Raw genomic sequence first — 24023 nt, forward strand, 5'->3', positions numbered from 1 at the left:
AAAAGAAAACTCCCATCAGAGACCTGCTGATTCAAGAATTCAATTCCTGCCCAGCTGGAATTCTGCCAACACTTTTAGTTCCTGGCAGGACTGTCTGTACGATTCAAATAAAAGCTTTGTTTCTAAAGAAAAAAAGGGGGGAGAGAAGTGTTGGTGTTAACATTTCAGGTAAGATTTAGAAATCACCCTTGTGACTTGCTGTATTCTGTTAAATTCAGTGTTATATTAATAGACGTGGGTGCCTAATCAGAGGGGAGGGGCTCAGCCTTAGGAAGCCTTCCGTGGAGGTGGGAGGTGAAGATGTCAACCCTTTCTCTAGTAGAGTTTCTCACTAGGGCTTTACACGGAGTTGTTGAATGCTTTAGATTCTGCAAAAGGCAGTGATTAATACAGACCCCTTTCTCCAAGAAAGCATCAAGTAAGCAAATCTAACATGCCATTGTTTCCGTTTCCATTCTAACTGAGGGAGTAAGACAGAGAGGCAGAGAGTTGGCAACAAAGCTTCCCAATGTCATCTGCTTTGGTCATACTTCGAAATTACCCCCAATTACAGCGAATTATAGCAGCTCCGTCCTAACATACTGCATAGAGTAATGCTCATTGCCTGAAAGGTAAAAGTTCGATTGTGAGTACAAATCGCAAATGAGGAAACTCTGAGCCAGTCCAACTTGCTTTGTTATTTGGTATTCTCCCCTATAAACACGTTAATAAAATAATAACGGTAATTTCCTCGGAAGGCAACATCTCTGCAAAATTAAATGCTTCCGAGACATGTGCAGTCCAGTGGTCCCACCTCTCTCAGCCCTGAAGATTCCCAGGCTCAAGGCCATGGGTCATGTGGGGTTGTAACCAGGCACTGTCAGAGCCACACACTGATCGTCTTTGTGATCTAACTCTCTTGCTACAGAATAAGCCACTGATCCATTGGTCCATAGCTGCAGCTTGGGATCCGATTCTTTGGCAAGGAACCGCAGCTGGGTTTTTTTCCTCTTCTTTACGAGTCTAGCAAAGCCAAGCAACACAGAACTGAATATCATTGAAAATCCACAAAGAAGAAATGCCGCTGTGTAGCTGCCAGTCGTATCGACAAGCCACCCTGTAATAAGCAACCACAAAATTACATTGTCGAGTGTAAAATCCAATTATTTACGTGCTCCCAAATCTAATGCTTTCTAATGATAATAAACACTAGGTTGCTAACACCACCATCATAGTTTTGACACACAAAGCCGATCTAAAAACATTGTGCAGCAACTGAAAACTGCATTCTGTTTTCTAGGAAAACTCGTAAAACAGATTGTTGTTCTGTAAAGTACTTGGAGGAATGTCCCATTCTTAGTGATCACACAACAAATATTATTATTAATACCAGCAAGTATGGAAGAAAAGATAAAAATAGTGTCATTCAGGGGCGCCTGGGTGGCTCAGTGGGTTAAGCCTCTGCCTTCAGCTCAGGTCATGATCTCAGGGTCCGGGGATTGAGTCCCGCATCGGGCTCTCTGCTCAGTGGGGAGCCTACTTCCCCCTCTCTCTGCCTGCCTCTGTGCCTACTTGTGATCTCTCTCTGTCAAATAAATAAATAAAATCTTTTAAAAAAATAGTGTCATTCAAATTATTGAGTTGGGATCATTTATGTTTGTTGTATAATTGTACTGAATGTTATTTCTATTCCCAGTACCCACATACTGTCTATCTCGAGTAACATAACATGCTTCTGGATAAAGCAGAATTCAAATTTTCAGTTGGATCCAGTCACTGTACCCTGTGCAGTTTGAAATCAGAACTTTGGGCCATCGTAGAAGTTGCCAATGCAAACTGTACCTCGTATCACCAGGTATCATTTTGCAATCATGGCTCCCCCCCCTCTTTATTTCTTCTTGCAACAAATTAATATCAATAGCTATTCCAGCTCTAAATTTTGAGGAGGACCAAGGCATATGATATGCAAAACATGGGCCACAATGATCAGAGAATCAAATTAGACCTTGGCAGGCAATTATTTTGTGATTAAAAAGTTTAAAAAAAAAAAGTCCTCTAAATTGGGGTGCCTGGGTGACTCAGTTGGTTGAGCATCTGACTCTTGGTTTTGTCTCAGGTCACGATCTCAGGGTCGTGGGGTTAAGCCCTGCATCAGGCTCTGCATTCAGTGAGGAGTCTTCTTGAAGATTCTCTCCCTCTCCCCCTCCTTCCTCTCATGTTCTCTCTCTCTCTCTTTCTAAAATAAATAAAATAAATCTTTAAAAAAGTGCCTCTAAACTTAAATCCACTGGAAAGGCATATGATTTTACCTTTTGCCTACTTCAATTCATTAGTCAAAAATGTTATGTAGAGGGGTGCCTGGGTGGCTCAGGGGGATAAAGCCTCTGCCTTCGGCTCGGGTCATGATCCCAGAGTCCTGGGATCAAGCCCCGCATCGGGCTCTCTGTTCGGTGAGGAGCCTGCTTCCTCCTCTCTCTCTGCCTGCCTCTCTGCCTACTTGTGATCTCTGTCTGTCAAATAAATAAATAAATAAATCTTTTAAAAAATGTTATGTAGAAATTGTTATAAGCCCCACAAAGTTTCCTACAATTCACAGTATCTCAAATATTTTAGTTATTGTGGGATTTACTTATGCATATATTTCGGAATATATGCATATATATGTATGTATGTATGACATATGTATGACATATGACTGAGTTGTCATTTTAAAGGTAATTAAATAAATGGTAAGATTCTCCAATGCCTGACAATAGGTATAATGTCTGATTTACCAAAGGAAGGCCACAGATTGAAAAAAGATCCAGGAATTCCAATTTCATTGATGCACTGTGACTTTTTAAAAGAATTACAGAATTATACTGCTCCTAAAGGTTGGTGAACATAAAAATTGGCTATGGAGGGAGGATGTGGGGACACTTTGGGAAACTGCCCCCAAAATGACCCCCCAAAAAACATTTTGGGGGCACTTCCCAAAATGAAGCATTAAACATGTAGCCCTGTATCACCAAGTTTAAACTGACCAGGATATTTTATCCACAGCTCTGAAGCAACCAGATTGCCCCCCATTGTGCTTCTTTAGCAATCACTAGAGTTTGGAAATAATTCAAAACTTTTTATTCACAATATCAGTTAAAGCAGAAATCCTGCCTTCTTCAAAAATTCCCTTCCTTTCTTCTAAGCACATGTTTGGCTCATTTCTTTTTTGCCTATTTTCAGAGACCTTCACTCTCTTAGTTTTAGTTTAGGCAGGTGATAAAATCAGAACCAGTTATTCTCGGGGCACCTGGATGGCTCAGAAGGTTAAGGGGCCGCTTTTGGTGCAGGTCAAGATCCAGGAGTCCCAGGATCAAGCCCCGCCCCAGGTTCCCTGCTCAGTGGGGAGTCTGCTTCTCCTCCTGCCCCTCACCCTGTTCTTGGGCTCGTGCACTCACTCTCTAATAAATAAATAAGCTCTTTTAAAAAAGAACCAATTATTCTCAATCTTTAGTGTTCATGAGCTTCACAAGAAAGCTGATTCAGAATGTAGATTCCTGGAAAGATTCACATCACAAAGGAGGATCAAGGAATCTGCATTTTGTAACAAGGGCCCCAGGGGGTTTTGACGCAGGGGGTCCCAGAACTTCCATTTTGAGAGACACTGGTCTAGACCACATTCTCCGGGAAGGAGGGAGGGACTCTGACCTGTTTGCTGCCATAGTAGTGCCAAAGGAAATGCTAGTGCGCACAAGCAATAAATAGTTGTCAAATTACTTGTTCAATCATGCTTTAAATTTCTATAGCATTTGACGGTTCACAAACCATTCTAGATGCTTTATCTGATAATCCCCAAATCTTTAAATCCAAATCTGGCCTCCCTCTAAAGCTCAGATTTCATCTTTAAACAGCTCTGTTGGACATTTTATTGGGTATTTCAGATATCTGAATATTTCTAAACTTTTAACTCATTGTTTTTTTCTGGCAAAGCCACTTTTTCCAGCTTCCTTATTTCTTTCAACCATGCCATTATTTTCTAAGTTATCTTTGTGTTTTCTCCTCCCTCACTCCCACATGCTAAATTCAGTTGATTCCCCCCCCCCCTACTTCCTCTTAGCCCTAAGAGCTCATTTCTATTTCTGCTGCAGCAGCCCTAGTGTAGGTCTCTATCAGTTTGCTTCTGAACTATTAGAATGGAATCCTAACTGCTTCTCCCCTAATTACCAGGTCAATTGCTAGGTCCCAGTTTCTAAAATATACTCTCTACCATATTACCCCTTTACACAAAACCCATAATATTATCCAGAGTCTCTGAAGATTACAGGGCCCTTTTGGCTCCTTTGGCTGGCACTCCAGACACTCCATTGTGACATGCTCATTCACCATTTCAGCCTCGCTGCCTGCTATCCCCAAGTGGAACCCTGTACTCCCTCTAAACTTCCCTCTGCATGTGCCTGACTTATTTACAAGTTTTGAACAGCTGCTCCATTCCATTGCTTCCGTCATTAGTGTGGAAGGGAATCAGGACCCTAATTTTGGATTTTTTCTTTCCAAGTAGGCTAAGGTCTCCATTGGCTGGAAGAAAGTTATAAAACAAGGATATAAGTAAGACCATGATATTTTGATGGCTCTTGAATCCCTTTCTCTTTCCCTCTTCCCAACTTATTTTCTAATCCTCATTGTCTATGCATGAGTTCACTGTTTTCACATTAGTATGACAAACAGAAGAGGTGGTTGGGGGATCTCTCCGGAAACCTACCTGCAATGGGCGGGCTCACCAGGTACGGCACTGCATGAAGGAAGTACACCACACCGAGCGCTGAGGACAAAGAAGTGGTCCCCACTATTTCTGCAGTCACTACAGGGATCAGAGTCACGTAGGCACCATCAAAGTAGCCAAAGGTACAAGAGAAAGGCACGAGCAGGGGAAAGCTCTGAAGCATTGGGAGGCAGAGATAGCAGAGCCCATCTAGTCCCACGGCAAAGAGGTAGCAGACATACCGGTAATTCTTCAGGCACCTGTGGATTTGAAGATCAAGAATGAGGGCAGTATGTACAGGTTCTATCTGAGAGCTTTAGAACCATGCCCCCCGCCCCCAGCAATAAGCATCGTTGTTACTTATAGAGAAGGCTTCCCATGGTTATCTATGTTGTCTGCCTATCATTCTTCTGGTATATGGAGACACAAATTCATCTTCCCAGGAAACATGGTATGGCAGAAAGTAGCATACGCTCTGAAGTTAGAAAGATAGGAATTTTGAATCCAGCTCTATACCTCCTCACAGCTCACCTCTAATCTCAGTTTCTTTAGCTATAAAATGGGACTGTTACCAATCTTGTTAGGGTTACCCTAAGGATAGTTCTAAAATAACAGGTACAGTATCAGGAAGCTAACATTTCCTAGCAGCGTATCCTACTAGATGTTTTCAGATAGGTCATCCACTGGTATCTGGTACATCATATATGCTCAAAAACCCAACATAGGGGCGCCTGGGTGGCTCAGTTGGTTAAGCGTCTGCCTTCTGCTCAGGTCATGATCCCAGGGTCCTGGGATCAAGCCCTGCATCGGGGGCTTTTCCCTCTTCCTCTCCCCATGCTTGTTTTCCCTCTCTCACTGTGTTTGTCTGTCAAATGAATAAATAAAATATTTTAAAAACCCCAGCATATAAAAGGGAGAAGCTAGCATATGAAGACATTAAAATGCTTTACCAGAGACTATGAAGGTCTTGTACGAGGACGAAGTCTTATTTTGAGCCCTCCCCAGTGGTACTTCCATTCCACTTTCCCTCTCTAGCTCCAAACTCATCATTGTTACCAAATGGCACTGATACCATCATTATTACAAAGACTCAGTATAATATCAGTACTAGCAGTTTATGCTTTACAGTTTTCAACCTACCATCTCACAAAATGCTAAGGGTTAATAGAAAAATATTGCACTGGCCTGTTTTGCCGATGAAGACCCTTAAGGATCTGAGGGTTAGTGATTTTCCCTAGCTCACAGGGATCATAAGGGGCAGAGTCAGCACAAGAACTTAGGTCTCGATTATCTCTGACTGCATACACCTCTATCAAACCTACACCGGGCTACTTCTTGTCGAGTTGATTGTCCAGACGGATGCCCCTGCTCTCTGCTCTTTTCCTTACCCACTACATTTTTGGAATTAATTTTAAATATTCATAGCCCTGGAGAATGGCAGTGGAACCCTGGTTAATTACCAAAGACATAATACAGGATCATTGCTCTCCCACGTCATAGCTCAAGTGTGAAGAGTCCGTTTAGGAGAAGATGAGGACCTCGCTCTCTTCAATCCTAGCAGATAAGCATTAGCTGAAGAAACCACTTGGTGGATTTCTGACAACTGTGATTCCCAAACTTAAAATGATAATGAAAGTATTTGCTCTTTGAATTGTCAAACACAAATATGTACCTATAGATCATGTATGATTATTGCCCCTGGTCTTCCTGCCTGGACTGAATTCTGTTCCTCTCTCCATTGCCAGCCCGCCTCTGGGGTCATTAAAAAATAACTAAAACCACAACACCCAGCCTGAGGACTGACTTGACTTGGGATGAAATTAAATGTGTCACCAGAACTTGTAGTGACCACAGGTTTTGGCCACTTAGACTTATCCACTCTCCCAAACCATCTAGGTTGGCAAACTATGGCCAAATCTACCCCACCACCTGGTTTTGCACTCTCTATGAACTAAGAATGGTTTTCTATTTTTGAGAGGGCTGGAAAAAAATAAAAAGAACACGATTATTTTGATACATAAAAATTATATGAAAAATTAAAATTTCAGTATCCAGGGGCACCTGGGAGGCTCAGTGGGTTAAGCCTCTGCCTTTGGCTCAGGTCATGATCTCGGGGTCCTGGGATCGAACCCCGCATCAGGCTCCCGGCTGAACAGAGAGCCTGCTTCCCCTGTTCTCTCTCTGCCTGCCTCTCTGCCTACTTGTGATCTCTGTCTGTCAAATAAATAAATAAAATCTTTAAAAAATTATAAAAAAATTTCAGTATCCATAAGTAAAATCCTACTGGTACACCAGCACTTGCGTTTGTCTGTATAGGGTCTACAGCTGGTTTGTGCTATGACAACAGAGTTGAATAACTGTGATCACATGACCCACAGAGCCAAAAATGTTTACTCTCTAGCCCTTTACAGAAAATGTTTGCCGACCTCTCACTAGAAGAACAAGCAAGGGAGTTGCTTTCAGATATGGAAAACTTCCCCCTGGTAGGGAACCAGCTGTGGTCTCAAAGGATTTTACCTTCTGTCAGTTAGCCATCCAAATGTGATATTGCCAACAATGTCAATCACCCCAAGTATGGACATAAGGAAAGCAGCTTGCTGGTGACTCACTCCAACACTCACAGCGTAAGGTACCAAGTACACAAAGAGAGGACTGCAGCCATAAGCCATAAAGAGAACAGAGATGGCTAACACGACAAAGTCTGACATCAGTAAAAAACTGTATTCCTGCTGCAAAGAGCAACAGAGGCAGGTCTGCACACATTTTTTAGTCAAAGTGGAACAGGGAGCCACTCGCTTGAAGTCTTGTTTCTGAGTTCTACTGATGGGGTTCCGCTCTGGAGTCGTCTGGTCCTCTTTCAGGGTAATGGGCCGCATCAAGGCACCACAAACACAGAGATTTAGAACAAAGCCCCCGAGGATGAGTAGCGCTCCCCGCCAGGAAAACTGTTCAATAAGGAGCTGAACCACGGGGGCCAGAACGAAGGTGCCGATGCCGCTTCCGGACATGGCGATCCCGTAAGCCAGGGCTTTCCGTCTGCTGAAATACTTGCCGACCATGGCAATTGCTGGAGAGTAACAGAGTGCAAATCCAAGACCTAAGGATCGAGAGAAGTCCATGAGTGCTGGCACGCCATGAACAGCCAATGAAAGAAAACATCTCAGAATAAATTTATTTGGATGAAGGAGAATCTGGCCTCTGTCAAACCCTCTGAAAACTATTTTCTACACCAAGCTGCAGGGGAGTCTCCCCCAACCAGTTATCCACAGTTGGGAAAATACAGCATATATATGACTTTCTTCTTGGGAAGAAACCCTTAAGGGATATGGCTTCTTAAAATGAAATGAAGAACTTAAAAACTGTCAGACAAACTGAATTTGAATTAACTAGAAAATCAGGATAATGCTGACTTAAAGAAACTTATGCTCCCCATCAATGAATCTTTTTATCTTAAATTATCCAGAGAATTACCTCAACTTTTCACGGCCTATGAAAACACAACTCTGATCATCAGGACCACTCTGGAATTTGGGTTTCAACAGCATATATGGCCCCGTGAAATTCCAGGGTAATTTCACACGACTGGGAAACGTCATGCCAGCTTTTTACACGGACCTTGCATATAGACAGAGTAACTTGAAAATAGTCCTTAAAGTCAGCGGAAAGTCTCTGAAAGGTTTTCAGCTTCAATTCCTTTTAAGTCAAGAAATTCTAAAGGGAGTAAACCCTGGGAATTCATGGCATCCAAATGGAAAAACAGAACCACCATCAGCTCCCTATTCCATCCGTACTGCAGGGTGACCAATGATCCTGATTTGCCGGGACTGGTAGGTTTCCTGGAGATGAGGTTTTCAGTGCTATGACCGGGGCCCTCCTTGATAAACTGAGATGCCTGGACACCCTAGCAGCTGGGCTCTTTAGACACATTTTCTTAGCCAACAGAGCCAGATTTATAAAAATCACTATGAGATTATGGCTTTTATTGGCCAGGTCACGCTACCTGCTATGTGGCACAGTGCGCAGACTGTGAGTTAGTGCTAATCCACGTTGCTCTGAGTGATGGGGCATATTGCCACTCCAGTGCCACCGACCAATCCCACCTTGATGCCAAGCAGTCCCCTTAGCATCTGATTTATGGATGCACATGGGTTTCTTTTCTTCCTGTAGCATTCATTGTAATTCTCTAAAGTGTACTTCCATGACATTGAGAGAAACCCCCATTTACTGGACAGTGATCTTCACTATAAAGCAGGGCCGACTCAGGTCGACCACAGGTAGTATTTTTAGTTCTTGGCAAAGATGTTGGGAGAACGGTCACTGCTGAAAATGTATGTTGCCCTGGCTAATCTCTCATTACTTCTGAGTACAGAATCTCACCATGCTCTGCTGCCCTAGGGGAAGCCACCGTTACTTCTATCATGCGGCCGGTACATTTTCATTACAGCAGTACAATCAGCTGGATTTCCAGCTCTTTCAACTGCTAGGTTAGGTAAGCGTAAACTAGGTCAGCTAAACGGTGCATCTAGCAAGATGAATATTTTATGGATTACGGTTCTGTGGATGTGCTTAACAAAAATTGAATGGGGGTGGGGCGAGACAAGGGGTACCAAGTGCCCTTACCTGTAAGAACTCCCAGAGTGAGGTAGAGATGCTTCAGATTGGTGGCGAATGAGCCCAGGATGAGACCAGTAGAGGCCAGCAAGCCACCCAGCATGATTCCCACTTGGCAGGATAAGTGGTTACTGACAACACTCCCAAGTGGCGCTTCAAAAGCAATAATAAATGGGTTTAACAGAAGGGCCTTGAGGGCACTGAGAGAAGACTGTGGTGTTGCATCGGCAAAGCCGAGAATGATGGGCCTTTACAGCATCAAGCCTGTCCTGCTCATTCTATGGATTTGGTCACTGAGGAGAGAGGAAACGACCTGTCCACAGTCACACAGAGAACAGCTAACAAAGCTGGAATTAGACGGGGTCTGCTGACTTGCTTTTCGCTGCCCCCTCACTTCATTCTCTTACCGTTATAATCCCGGGGCTCTGGGGTGCTTGAACAGTGAATCAGCTCCTTATTTAAATTAGTTATCACCTGTACTGGAATGTGCCTTGTATGTTTTATACGGTTTTGATCATGCACCAATAGCAATAATTACGGCAGTCAGCTGGCAGGGAAGGAAAGCGGACACTGTGGCTGGCAGTGCTAGGCAGGAAAGGCCAGGGAAAGAGACCACAGACACATTTCACAATCTGGTACTGTTGTCAGGCTTTAGGAAACTCTGTGGATGAGAAATCAAATGTTTCACGTCCATGGTGATATTTTGGTTGGCCTCCCTCTACTTTGTGGTTTAACAATGTGTCAGAACTGTGCCAACTGCCAGTTTATAGAATATTAATTAAAGCTAGAACAAACTGCAGAGAAATAGAAGTTGAGGGGAATATGACATGTCCAAGATCACCAAGAAGCACTAGCTCGGGGCACCTGACACCAAGGGCAGGGTTTTTTCACCCTCTTACTCTGTCTCTTTGGGCCTTCTAGACTGACGGTAAGGGAGGTGGGTAGGGGGGCAGCATGTAAATTATTTCTGTGGAACAAGTTGGTACCAGTGTTCTTACTAACAAGATCAGAAGAGCAAGTTCTCTGGGTATTTGTGGAGTATAGTTTTGTATTGATCAAGCTGAAACCGGGGCCTGGCTCCAATGTACGTGACGGAACCAGTCATCAGCCTGATGTCTCCTGTCTAGTTCATACAGTTGCTGGCTGTATATAGAACCTCTGGAAGATGGGAAGGAGTGACCCTCCTGAGACTATATCTAAGTCTATCAGAAAGTGACAAAATTTAGACCAAACTCGATGAAAATTGTTTACTTCCCTGTTTATCCTAGGGCAAAGCGCCCCACCCCCCAGGGAGTGCCCTATACTTGACTCCACAGTCTTTTGTCCATGTCCTGAACTTCACCAATGTTGTACGGTGAGCAGCTGCGCACATGACAACTGGCTACAACAGGTCGGATGGCTTGCATGGCCTCAAGCCCTTGAATTTAAAAATGGTGCATCTAACACAACCCTGCTTGATCACACAGTCACTATGATGGTGTTGGTCACTGAAGGTCATTTATTCCTCTTCTGGGGATTATAAATATTCTCCAAAAGATAAAGGTGAGGGAGATGAGTCACCTGTGTCCTCTGAGAACGATAAACATGGCTCACTTGGCATGTTCATATAAAGGCTGTGACTAATAACGTGACCCTGAAAACAAAGGGACTGTCTGATTAAAAAAAAACAGGCTAGAAAATACAAAGATATTATTTTTTGATCCCTTAAGACCTTCCAGTGTTATCAGTAGCCAGAGCCAACTTAGCCTTCTCCTGAAACTTTTTAGCCCTAGAATTGCTCTCAAATTCCTCCCAACAAAGGAAATACATTTCTGTACAATTCAACTGATTCCTGTGTATGTACATTTTTTCCTAAAAAAATAAGTATGAATCAGTACCTAGAATGGAATGAGTTGGTGTTATTTATGAGTTATTAAATAGCATAGTATTTCCCTTTTGACACCATGACATGGCCTGAAGAGTAACAGTAGTTTTTCTTTTTTAATACTAAGGATTCATTTAAATGAAATGTTTAGGGGCACCTGGGTGGCTCAGTGGGTTAAGCCTCTGCCTTTGGCTCAGGTCATGATGTCAGGGTCCTGGGATCAAGTCCCACATCGGGCTCTCTGCTCAGCGGGGAGCCTGTTTCCCCCTCCCCCTCTGCCTGCCACTCTGTCTACTTGTGATCTTTCTCTCTCTCTCTCTGTCAAATAAATAAATAAATAAAATTTAAAAAATAAATAAATAAATGAAATGTTTAAATGAGCCTAGACTACGAATAGATCATTTCAACTTGACTCAATCTCAGACACTCTCTAAGACATTAACATAATAACTTTGGTTTAAAATGTTCAAAAAGAAAAATCTCAAGGTTAGTTCTCCTCTATCATACCAGTGGATTAAGAGAGTCCATGAGTTCTGAGAACACTCTATAGACCCTATTTGTACCCTTGGGGTCTCTTGAATGAAATTTTAACCATGGTAAGTACACTTCTCTCATGACTTCACCATCCTATCCTTCCGTCATACTTTTCTATTTTTTTTTAATTTTATTTATTTATTTGATAGAGAGAGGTCACAAGTAGGCAGAGAGGCCGGCAGAGAGAGAGGAGGAAGCAGGCTCCCCGCTGAGCAGAGAGCCTGATGTGGGGCTCGATCCCAGGACCCTGAGATCATGACCTGAGCTGAAGGCAGAGGCTTAATCCACTGAGCCACCCAGGTGCCCCCCCTCATACTTTTCTAAGAATAAATGTTTATGCATGAAAAATGAAATCCACTAGCTAAATTATGAATCTCTGGGAAGGGAACAGAATGAAAATAAGACCTGAGCTGTGATGCACATATTGTTGGCCCTCATTTAAGGAGACTGCATAGAAATGGCTCACAGTGCTATCTGATGGCTGTTTACATGACTGGAGAATGAGAGGACCATAGCATTTAGAAGAGAGAAGCCAAGCATATACTGTATGGTTAGCTGCTTCCCAAATCAGGAGGAGTCCTGTGATGCCCAGCACCCTATCTCATTATGGGAGAACCAAATAATATGCGTCTTTTTGAGAATATTAACTGCCTGTTTCATCTACCATCAGCCAAGACCATTAATTCCAAGAGCATGTCTGGTTGGGTTTGGCTGAAAGTAGGATCGGTCTTCTCTTTTTGTATAGTCTTAGCCAATTTTTAGCAAACCCTTCCTACTCAGAAAAAAATGGGTAAGCAAAAGCAGTGGAAGGTCACTGTCAGGTACAGTTCAAAAGTCACCAGTCTATCCCTGGTAAGTGATACTCACCACAGAGCATGGTCACGCAATCTATAATGGAATGGATCCAAGCCGTTTGGGCGTAATCCTGAGTGAAGTATGTCTGGAACTCCACAAAAAAAATGGAAATACATCTGAAAAATACAATGCAAGCATTTTATAGAAAAAAACGTGAATGAACATGGATCTAAACCACAGCTTCAAGTTCTGGGTCCGCTGTTTGAATCTCTGTAAGCTTTAATGGTTTTCGGTGGTACATTGCTGGACCACCATAGGTGGGAAGTCAAAGCTATTGGACCATCTAAAGGATAAGACAAACAAACCTATTTGCCCATCAATAGGGGACCAGCCAAATAAATTTAAACTTATCAAGAAAATGAAATATTTTTAGCTGTTAGAAAGGATGATCTGGTGTGTATTTATTGATCTCAGAATAAATTCACAAGACAGTCTTAAGTAAAAAAGTAAGTTACAAACTAGTTTATATAATAAGGCTTATTTTGGTTAAAAAACAAACAAATGAACGTAGTTCATATAAATAGAAAAAGGCCAAAGCATATAAGACAAAAGTACTCAGTCACTATATGTGAATGGTGAGATTATAAATGACCACTCTAGAGAGAGACAGACATATAGAGGCAGAGAAACTTTATGTTGAAAAATGGTTAATTACTTAGGATAAAAAGACATAAGCAATTCAGGAGTGATAGTTTGTACCACTGTACAACTTGAAATGAATGTTCTACAGATCAGCAAGTTTCCTAACTCAGGGCAGGAGTTCTCAGTACTCAGCAACAGCAAGGGTGAATCCGACCTTGATGGGAACGAGATAGGAAGTGATCAGTCTCTTGGGAGAGGACTACAGTCTAACTCACCATGCCTCAGCAGCCCACGGCAACCTGCTACTCCACTCTTCCTCCCCTCTCCAGCTGCTGCTGGGTGTGAAGGTGGGTGATGGGGAAAAAGAAGAAGGAAGAGAATCAGGTATAACCAGGACAGCTGTGTTAGGCAGGTCCGGCTTTACCAGTGGGCCTCCTCTGGGAAGGCCCAGGATCTGGTACCCAGAAGCACAGAACTTTGGCTGTCATGGTCTTAAAATTCCTAAGAATTTTATCTTCGAGTTTGTGTTTTGTAAGCAAAGTCCAAAGGAAGAACGGGGCATGCATGTGACCCGAGGAGATACACACACAATGTGTGTTTGCGATTCTTTACCTTGCCATCGACACATGTATTACTAGAGACACAAACTCTGGTAGTCTCACATGTTGGAGTTCGGTGAGACTCAGAGCGAGCACAGGGTAAGTTACAGCTATGACTGAGAAAGTGTGGGGGTAGAGAGGCCATGCTTTTTTCAAACCAAAACTTGCTTCAAATGCAGAAAGAAGGCAATGGTGTTCTAAGCAACACAAAGGACCGAGGGTTCGTATACCCTTTCCTACTCAGGTTATGTCTGTATTTTACTAGCCAACCACTTACATTGAAAATGATGGCACAGAGGAAAGGGGAAAAGGGAGGGCTATCCTCAATTCCTTTTCTTTTCCATCTTTCCTTACTCACCAGTAAGCAGAAGATACAGAATATTCATAGAAAGTGCATGCATCCATGCCATTGCGGATGGCAAGATTTCATTGTTTTTGATGGCTGAGTAATAGTCCATTGTGTATACATGTGGGTGTAGTTAGAATGTATTATGCTAAGTGAAATAAATCAGTCAGAGAAAGGCAAATACCATATAATTTCACTCATATGTGGAATTAAGAAACTAAGCAGATGAACATATGGGAGGGGTAAAACAAAAAAAAAAAAAAGAAAGAAAAGAAAAAGAAAAAAGAGAGAGGGGAACCAACCATAAGAGACTCTTAATGACCCAGAGCAAACTGAGGGTTGATGAAGGGACGGGGGTTGGGTATGGGAGAGGGGGGATGGGCATTAAGGAAGGCACTTGTGATGACGAGCACAGGGTGTTGTAAGTGATGGATCACTGAATTCTACTCCTGAAACCAACATTGTACTGCATGTTAGTGAACTAGAATGTAAGTAAAAATTTGAAAAAAAGAAAGAAAGAAAGAAAGAAAATGCATGCATCAAGAAGTGAAGTAAAAACACTTGAGTTTTTGTGTAGGGCTTCCCCTATTCTGCTGAAAATGAACTACATAGGCACGCACGAGCCCCAGGGGTCCCACACAGGAGTTAAATACTCACATTTGTGTTCAAAACGAGTATGGCAGGATATAAAGATGAATGGTAAGTTCATGCTAGTAAGTTAATATTTCCATTTTTCTTTCTTAAGAACAACTTGGAATAGCAAATTAAGGACTCCATGAAAAATTGAAGGAGACCAGTGAATTTCTACTTTAGCACTTTTAACAGCCCTTATTTTCCTACCTTTTGAACAAAGGGGACTGCGTTTTCATTTTGCACTGGGCCCTGCAGTTATGTTGTGGGTCCTGGGGATGGGAAAAGGAAAAGGGGCAGTAGGGGGTGCTAAGAACTACAACCCAAACCTTCCCAAACATTCTCCCTGAACCCACATGTGCCTTGGGTACATTTTGTACTCAATGGTCAGAGTTACCCTGATGCTTCAGACTTTTTAACATGACTTCTGAGACCTTGCATGAACTGGCTCTTCTTAGTGTCTCCTCCAGCTCCCTGCCACTATGCATTCTTCACTTCAGTTGGACCCAAGGTTTTCCATGACTTTCAACACACCACTCTTACTCTTTCACACCTCTGAGCATCAAAGATTTGTCTTCTTTTCTAGGATGCTCTCAGCTTCCCTCATTCTTTTAGTCTCAAGGTAACTGTCAGCTCCTCCAGGAAGTCTTCCCTGACTACCCGAGTCTGGGTTTGATGCCTCTCTTACATGTTTACATGACACGCGGGGCACTTCTCACATGATGCGCAGATGGCAATTCCCTTCGCATGCATCTGCATTCTCCACCAGACTGTTGTTCTGTGTCAGCAAAGGCCCTCCCTGTCTTATCTTGCATTTAATCCCAAATACCCAGTACACCACCTTTCGTGTATTGGGGTGCTCATTAAATATTGTTCAAGGTTCAAGGTATTGAGGGAAGGAAAGAAGGAAGGAAGGAAGGATTAGCATTGGTAAAGAAGTGACTGGAAGGTGAGGAAGTAAAAAGGTTGAGTAGAAACTTCAAGGACATAAATGAGGGAACAGGAGGAGGAAGCCTGGGTGCTGGCTGTCCAGGAAAGGGTAGCTAGACAAGGTGGAGTAGAGAGGTGAAGAATTGAATTTCATAAGCTGACAGACAAATGAGTAGGAGGGAAATACAGAAGGTGGAGAGGCAGCAGCCTAAGAAAAAAAGGGTCCCAGATGGCGATGACATTTTGGGATTGTAAATCATCGTCTCTTCTCATCACTAAATCATTCTGAGGGATTTAATATTTGTGTGACTATGTTTGTCTCTTGTGACTTTCTTGTTGTTTTATTGCTGTTTTGTTTTCTGCTTAAAGGTTTTCCTAACTGACTTGGCTAGTCATATCGGTCAAACTTTAGGTACGTAAAATTCAAAAATAACCCCTGAGATTCTTATCTAAACATGGGAGCCAGTCTGCCCGAGGTGAAATTTAATAACCACAAACATGCTCTGATTGACCATGACTTTCATAAAATACAGGAATAATACTGCATCACTGCTTATTTGTTCTCAAAAGGGAAAAGTACTTTTCAAATGGTAAAGGTTCAGGATTTATAGCTTCTAAACATAGGCGCGGCCTTAAAGAAAACAAATGTTATCAGGAGAATGTGGGCTTCTCATTCCAGAAATAATTTTTACTGTCCTTTGGAAAATGTGTGCATCTGACATGTCAGGAACGTTGGGCCCTCATCTCTGATCCTCATACAGAGTAACTGAGAATTCTAATAATGCTTCTTCATCTTTCAGGGTCTCAAGTTCCTCATCTAGGACATAAGCAGTTTGATAAACATAACTGGGTCAGCCATAATGCATTAGATCATGCTGCAGTTGCAAAAAACTCCTAACATCCTGCAGGGGTGGACAGGCTCTATTCCTAAGAATGAGGAACAAAATATCGGGACACCTGTGTGGCTCAGTCGGTTAAGCGCCTGCCTTCAGTGCAGGTCATGATCCCAGGGTCCTGGGTTCGAGCTCCATGTCTGGCTCCCTGCTCAGCAGGAAGCCTGCTCCTCCCTCTCCCCCTTCCCTTCCCCAGCTTGGGCTTCCTCTCTCGCTCACACTCTCTCTCTCTCTCTCTCTCTCAATCTCTCAAATAAATAAATAAATAAAATCTTTAAAAAACAACAACAAAATATCACCCAAGTGTCATCTAGTATTCTCAAAGATACTTTCTCTCAAGGGGCCAACATGCCTACTGTTTCTACCTTGCTACTCTGCTAGAGAATTCTTCTTTGGCCTCTGAAGAGCTAGATGCTGACAACATCTGGTAACTGGTCAAGACTTTCTTCTGGTTGACAGAGTTGTGCACTGCATCAATGGCAGAAGTGATCCACTGGACAGTGTAGCCTAGTAGTTAAAAGAATTACTACTCACTAACCATGTGACTTTGTTTTAATTTTTGTTTTTGCAGCTCCTTAAATTTTTTTATTAAAGTAAATGTATATTATTTGTACAGTTTTCTTCTGATTTTTATTTAAATTTTAGTTAGTTAACATACAGTGAAATGTTGGTTTCAGGATAACCGTGTGACTTTGGACATATCCAATCTCTCTGTTGTTCCAAGGACTAAACGAATTAATGAATGAAGGGTGCCTGGAACAACATTAACCAGCACAGAGGAAGCACTCAGCTAACATTAGAGCTGTTGTTAGAAGAGCTCCCAATCCCACAGGACTGTAGACATCTATTGCAACTAAGTTAATTTGGATCCAGAAGAGGTTGAGAGAAAAATAGGTCTTACAGCTGGAGGCTTTCTTTTAACATTTAAATCAACTATTGCTTTTTCAAGTCAACTCCAATTCAAGCTGTCCATTTACAAATAGAACATCATGTAATTTCACAATGAAATATGATTCTTAAAATAGAGAATGTGTTTGCTAATAAGATATCTTGAAGAAAAAAATAAGTAATCAACACACATTGACAGAGACAGAAAATAAGTAAGAAGGATAGCTTTAATAGCCTGGACAACTTTAACCTTTATGTAAATTTCACAGGTAAGGCAGTGTCATCAGTTACAAGGCAAGAGCTGAAATACGATTTTAAAGTGTCCTGGGTCATGATAGTAGCAGTATTTGTAAAGCAAAAGCCAGGGAACAATAAAAAGTCCTTCAAGGGGCATCTGGCTGGCTCAGTGGGTTAAGCCCTCTGCCTTCGGCTCGGGTCGTGGTCCCGGGATCCTGGGATCAAGCCCCACGTCGGGCTCTCTCTCTCTGTTCAGTGGGGAGCCTGCTTCCTCCTCTCTCTCTCTGCCTGCCTCTCTGCCTACTTGTGATCTCTCTCTGTCAAATAAATAAATAAAATCTTTTTTTAAAAAGTCCTTCAAAAATGTGTAAAACAAATTATGCTCACATCCTTGTGATGGAATTTTAAGCAGTTATTTTTCAGCAAGTTAGAACCATATGTGCTGATATGGAGATGTGTCCAAGAGGTACTGTTAAGCAAGAAAAAACAAAGTTCAAAACAGTGTGTATAATATGAAAAGAATATGCTTTATATACGGATATAAGTTCTAAAAATTTTTTTGGAAAGGTCTGAAGAAAATACCAACAAGGTTAACTTTTGGGAAGTGAAATTGGCATTCAGGAGGTGAGGAAAAAAAGACTATTTTATGCATCTCTGAATTCAAATTTTTAGCATCTGGATGTATGGCTTAATTTTTTTTTTAAGTTTTATTCATTTAGGAGTGCCTGGGTGGTTCAGTTGGTTAAGCATCCTGGGCTCGAGTCCCCGTGGCGGGCTCCCTGCTCCTCGGGGAGCCTGCTTCTCCCTCTGCCTGCCACATGCCCTGCTTGTGTTTACAGTTGTGTCAAATAAATAAATAAAATCTTAAAAAACCAGATTTATTTAACAAAGAGAGAAAGAGAGAGAGAGAGAAAGAGAGCCAGGGGAGGAGCAGAGAGGGAGGGAGAGGGACAAGCAGACTCCCCGCCGAGCTTGCAGCCTTATTCAATTGCAGGACCCCAGAATCATGACTTGAGCCAAAGGCAGTCGCTTAATCTACTGAGCCACCCAAGTTTCATCCCCCTCTGTATGGTTTAATTTTTAGGTATACAGTTTAAATAGGAAAAAAGAAGACTTAATTGCACAACAGGCACTGATCTTCTGCACTGACAAACCACCCTCGTGGCTGCTTTCCTTGGCTGGATCTTCAGTCCTCTTGGCTGCTATGTGTTCATGACATTGAGTTCCAATGATGGCTGTGTCTTCACATTTTTCTCCTCTGGGCTTAATTCTGCTCAGCTATGCCCCTCTCAGCCTCCCCTATTAACCTCTGATAATAGGTCTTCACCACTAGCCATAACCCCCTTCTGGCTACCAGCTAAACCCTTAACGGTTCAGGAAGGGGGGCTGCCCACCGTGATCACAAAGTGAGTAGCAGATGAAGGGCACAGACCTGATGCAGCTGGAAACCTCTTTCTTGTTTCATTCCTCCCTGGCCAAATGCTACCCATTCTTCAAGACTCTGGGGACGACTTCCCTAGAAATCCTGCCCTGAACTGCCATGTCAGAACAAACTCCTCTCTCACCCGTGTTATTCTACAGTCTGTTTTTATCTGATGGATATTTTGCACGTTTTGATTTGTATTTTCAGTTATTTGTGCCTGAACCTACCAGGGTCGTGTTCCAACATCTCTGTGTTTTTGGAAGTGCCTAGATAGATCCTTGTCCTCAATGAATGCGTAGTTATATATTAGTGGACTTGATTTCTATTAAATTGAAGTTGAAAACTTAAGGGTACAACCTGAAAGAAATATGCAAGACTTTCAGCCCTTGGTGGCAGTCATGGGTTCTGCTGGCATTTCTACTGTGACTGAGAAAGAACTGGGATTCAGTGTCCTGCCAAACAAGACCAGCCACACAAGATGTTAAATGAGCATTAAAGACCATCAATAAATTAGTGTCCTTGCTGCAAGTCCTCAGTTTTCTACAGACCCCTACCCCAAGTTATGTCCATAGTTTCAGAGGACAACACTCAGAGAATTCATACATCTCCTGGCCTTAATGTGTAGTTGTTTGTACATGAATGGGGGTGACCACTCTCATGACTAGTTAGCAACAGGACAGGAAGAGTGGAGAGCCTCTGTAAGAACTGTCCCCTGGCACCATGACTTCTCATCACTGACGTGACAACCCTATGGAGATGAGGAAGTAGCCTACCTTAAGACAATGACGGCATCACCAAGGCAATTTTTTTTTTTTTTAAAAACCTATGTCTGGTAAGACTACGCTGTTCTAGAGAAGAAGGTCCTATGTTTGAGGGGACAGAAACTGGCCACAGAGCTTCCTCAAAGTGCCTAAATCTTGGAGCAGAACAAAGATGAAGATTGCAGCAAGGTCACTTCTTGCAATGAAAAGGCACCAAGAGAGGATGTGTGTGTGGGTATACACACTAATGGAAGAATAAGCAGAAGTATGATGTGTATATGAGAAATAACAGGATAGGAAAACCCCTAGGTTGTGTTGGAAGGAGTCAATGGACTATGTGTGCACATGCAATTAAAGACATTAAAAAAAAAAAAGACTAGAAATCCAGTCCAGTTCTGTCCCAGCAGACAAAACTGTAGCTAAGTCACTTAAGCTCTTTGAGTACCAGTGTCCTAATCTATGACAGCGGGGTAAGCCTAGTCTGCCTAAAGTGTATCATGAAGACTCAATGACCTGAAAGATATCAACCTGAGCCCTCCTTATAAAGCACTGAACTCACTTCCAGAACTTTCCCATCATGGATATAATGGAAGCTTCCACATGTATAAGAACCAAGACTTTCCTTTTTAACTCTATGACTCCTCATACCCCGAACACACGGTCCATGATACATGGAAGAAAATCCAGACTCAACACCAATCACATTATTTTAAATGAATCTATAATTTTTTAAATGATACATAGTCAACCAACCTTTATTGTAGTAAAAACAAATATCCTGCTTCTTTCCTGCATTATATATTGTTATGGGGGAAACATCAATGCTTTCATTGAGGATGTCATCAAATAAAGTTTTTAGTGCAAATCATTTTGCTTCACTGCTAGAGGTTCATTATCAGAGAAGAGCAACAAGGAGCTCTACTGGAATGAAAGCACACATAGAGGAAAGAGCTAGCATATGCAGATGTCAAGCATGCACTTACTCCAGATATAAATGAGATGAATAAGTCCCAATGTACACAAGTGTAACTTAAGCATATTCCACGTTATGCTCTTGAATAAAAGAAAGAGGAGAAATGAAAAAGCAAGAATGAGAGAAGACTGTACTTTTGCTGTTACTTTCTTTCAACCTAGAACTTACCTTCCAGTATCACGGCAAAGTGTAAAATGAAGCAGAATTTAAATTCTAGGTTTTAAGCTTCTAACAGCTCAGTATCTGGTGAGTCAAGAGGTTTTCAAGGATTGTTTTGACCTTATGTATTTTTCTTTTCTGGGATGGGCTGCTTATGAAAACAAATGGCTGGAACAGCCATAACATTTAGTCTAAAAATGCCCTAAAACTCCAGGTTTCTGTGCCAGATATCATAGAAGACACCACTACCCAGGACTTGCAAATGTCACAAAATTCCATTCCTTGCAAAGAAAAAGACATCCGAACAAAGAAATACACACACACACACACACACACACACACACGCATACACACAGATATTTTCATAATGACAGGTTCAGAAACAGAACAAAGCAGACTTAGAAGAAAAGACAAACCAGATCACCTCAATCCATGAAGAGGAGAATCCCACCTACCTGGTGACCGCCCGGGTGCAGATGGTAACAAGGAAACAGCCAGCCACGATCATCCAGCCCCAGCCTCCATCTGGAGGAGAGGTAGACCGAACTCTAGTTCCTTTGGCCATGTCTGCGATTCTTTTTTCTTCTTTTTTGGGTTACTCTTATAGCCCAGTTACAATCCTGGAAGAGTTTTGCTGTCCAGTGACTTCCTATTGGCATTCAAGATTAGCATGGAATGCTACCTGGCACATAGGTTACTGGCCATCTAAAACCAAAAATCAGGATATATTTATTTCATTGTCATATCCAAAGGTTGATTTTTCACTTGACAAAAATGATAATTACTTTCCTGTGAAATATGATTATTTGTAACTATGAATGCTGTACTGAGGCAAAGACCATTAGTTGTCCTTGGTACCCGTTCTTCTTCTTTTTAATAAGAGATCCTCCCAAATTTTAGATAAATCCATGTCCACCCAGTTTGATACCCTATTTCCTAGCTTCTCTTGAAGGTAGATGTGGAAACACAGTTTAATCTAAGTAAAAGGGATGGAAGAAAAAGTGATGCACCATTTCTGGCTCAGGAGTTCAAAAGCAAAGGCACTTTCTCAGGACTTCCACCACCCCCTTTCCCATAGACAAGCTTGGATGTGAGGGGTGAGACAGCTTCACCCACACAGACCAGGACAGCACCCTGAGGGCTGGCAGAGCTACAGGGTAGGAGGAGCCCTGGTCCCCAGTGATGGTGGAGAAGGGCTGCCTCTTCAGCTCCGGACTTCACATACCTCTGCACTGTTACACAAAATACCAAAAGGCTTCCATTTTTTTTTGAGTCTCTGTATTTTGGAGTCTCTCTGTTACAACAGCTTAGACTATGTCCTACTTATGACACCAAATGACTCTGATAGTAACTTCTTTGGCATTTCTGACTAGCAATACTATAATTTGTATTTATTTTTGTTTTTAAAATTTCTTCTTCAATGCTATCATTTCTAAGTGTGCAATAAAGGCAAGATGAGAATGACAAATAAATGAACCAGAATAGAGAGCCCAGTAGCAAGTACATAATAATTCAATATAGCTAAATAAGGTAGCAGAGATTGGTGGGGGGAAAAAGGATTATTCAATATATCATGTCACAACTCTCCCTCTAGTTCTTAACCTTCCAGATAGGTTAGAGTTAAATGCAAAAAAATAAAAATAAAAAAATAAAAAAAAAACAAAGCAAGCAAGCATTAAAAATCTAGGTGAAAATACAGGCAAACATTTATCTGATCTCTAGATAGAAGGACTCCCTGCGATATAAAGTAATGTAACAAACTAAGAGGAAATTTTTGTTGATTTGTCTAAATTAGAATTTAATATTTCTACATATCACAGGATGTACTAAATAAAGCCAAATGATAAACCACAGACCTGCGAAAAAACCATTAGCAAGACATAGTTCAAAGAAGTAATATCTGCAACATTAATTCATTCAATTACCAGCACTTCCTGAGTGTCTACTAGGTGCCAGGCAGTATTTCAGGGCCCCTCCTATGGTCCCGCCTCTTGTTGTTCTTGACTGTGTATAATCTCTCCCCTTGAGTGCAGGCGGGACCTGTGACTTGCTGCTAACCAGAGTAGGGCACAGGTGACAGGACATGAATCCCATGATTATGTCATGTTATGTAAGACTCAGTCTTGCTAAAAAACTTGCTCTCACTCTCCTGCGGCCTTGATGAACAAGCTGCCATATTGCACATGGCCTGTGGAGAGGGCCATGTCAGGGGGGTACTGTGGGCAGCCTGGGGGAGCCAAGGATAGCCTCCAGGAGAGAACAAAAAGCTAAAGTTCTCAATCCTACAACAAAAGGGAAACAAATTCTGCCACAACATCCCAAGCAGGCTTGGAAGCAGATATTTTTCTGGTGAGCTTCTAGTTGAGAACAGAGCTTGGCCAACGTTTTGACCCCAGCCTGTGACACACAGAGCTGAGGAACTCGTTAAGCCGTCCTGGATTCTGGTCCCATAGAAACCGTGATATAAGGTGCTTCTTAAATTATTCTATAGCGTGTCAAACAGGCTTCTGAAATACTGTTAGGGATTAATTGTTTGAAAGACAAAAATAAGGGTTCTAATAGATCCTTTTCCCACAGGATGGAGCAAATCACTCAGTTGTTGGTACAATTTGATTATGATCACCAGATGAAATCGAGGTGGTATTAATTCAATGAAACATCATTTCAAATAAGACAAAGCATACATTATTTGGAACACAGGCTCTGTACCACTTGGTAAATCATGGGCAAACCAAATGAATACACATTTTTTTTACTTTGAAGACAGAAGTTCTTTTAAGAAAATGTCTCACAGTAGAAACTTGCCATCTTTAAAGCCACCAGAATAAACTGGAAGCCTGTGAATTCAGAGAGCAAACACAGAGCAGAGATAGTGAATGGGATTCATTCCGTTAGAAGACGGGCCCCGAGAACTCCCCTGCACCTTGTGCCACATGAGGACAGGGCATAAAGAAGGCTCTCTAGGAGCAAGGAGATGGGTTCTCACCCACTACCAATTCTGCCAGCACCTTGATCTTGAACTTC

General features: G+C 42.1%; 1 protein-coding gene across 1 annotated transcript; it reads right to left on the reverse strand.

Annotated features, from left to right (window-relative positions):
* LOC111145322 (solute carrier family 16 member 12) lies at nt 1-24023 on the reverse strand. Its single transcript, XM_022500159.1, has 7 exons — nt 23923-24023; nt 21455-21704; nt 12591-12694; nt 9335-9478; nt 7232-7811; nt 4715-4974; nt 1-1096 (listed from the first exon to the last, which is right to left on the reverse strand). The coding sequence occupies exons 2-7, from the start codon at nt 21562-21564 to the stop codon at nt 834-836; spliced, it is 1461 nt and encodes a 486-aa protein (XP_022355867.1). The 5' UTR covers nt 21565-21704; nt 23923-24023; the 3' UTR covers nt 1-833.

Source organism: Enhydra lutris, unplaced genomic scaffold (genome assembly GCF_002288905.1).
Source record: "Enhydra lutris kenyoni isolate GAN:26980312 unplaced genomic scaffold, ASM228890v2 scaffoldscaffold12, whole genome shotgun sequence".
Lineage (NCBI taxonomy): Eukaryota > Metazoa > Chordata > Mammalia > Carnivora > Mustelidae > Enhydra > Enhydra lutris.

Coding starts and splice junctions, on each gene's coding strand:
- LOC111145322 (XM_022500159.1), bottom strand. CDS start 21,564: ATGGCCAAAGGAACTAGAGTTCGGTCTACCTCTCCTCCAGATGGAGGC. Junction 9,479..12,590: donor TTGCGTGACCATGCTCTGTG/GTGAGTATCACT, acceptor TTGCTTTTGAAG/CGCCACTTGGGAGTGTTGTC. Junction 4,975..7,231: donor GGATGGCTAACTGACAGAAG/GTAAAATCCTTT, acceptor TCAAATCCACAG/GTGCCTGAAGAATTACCGGT.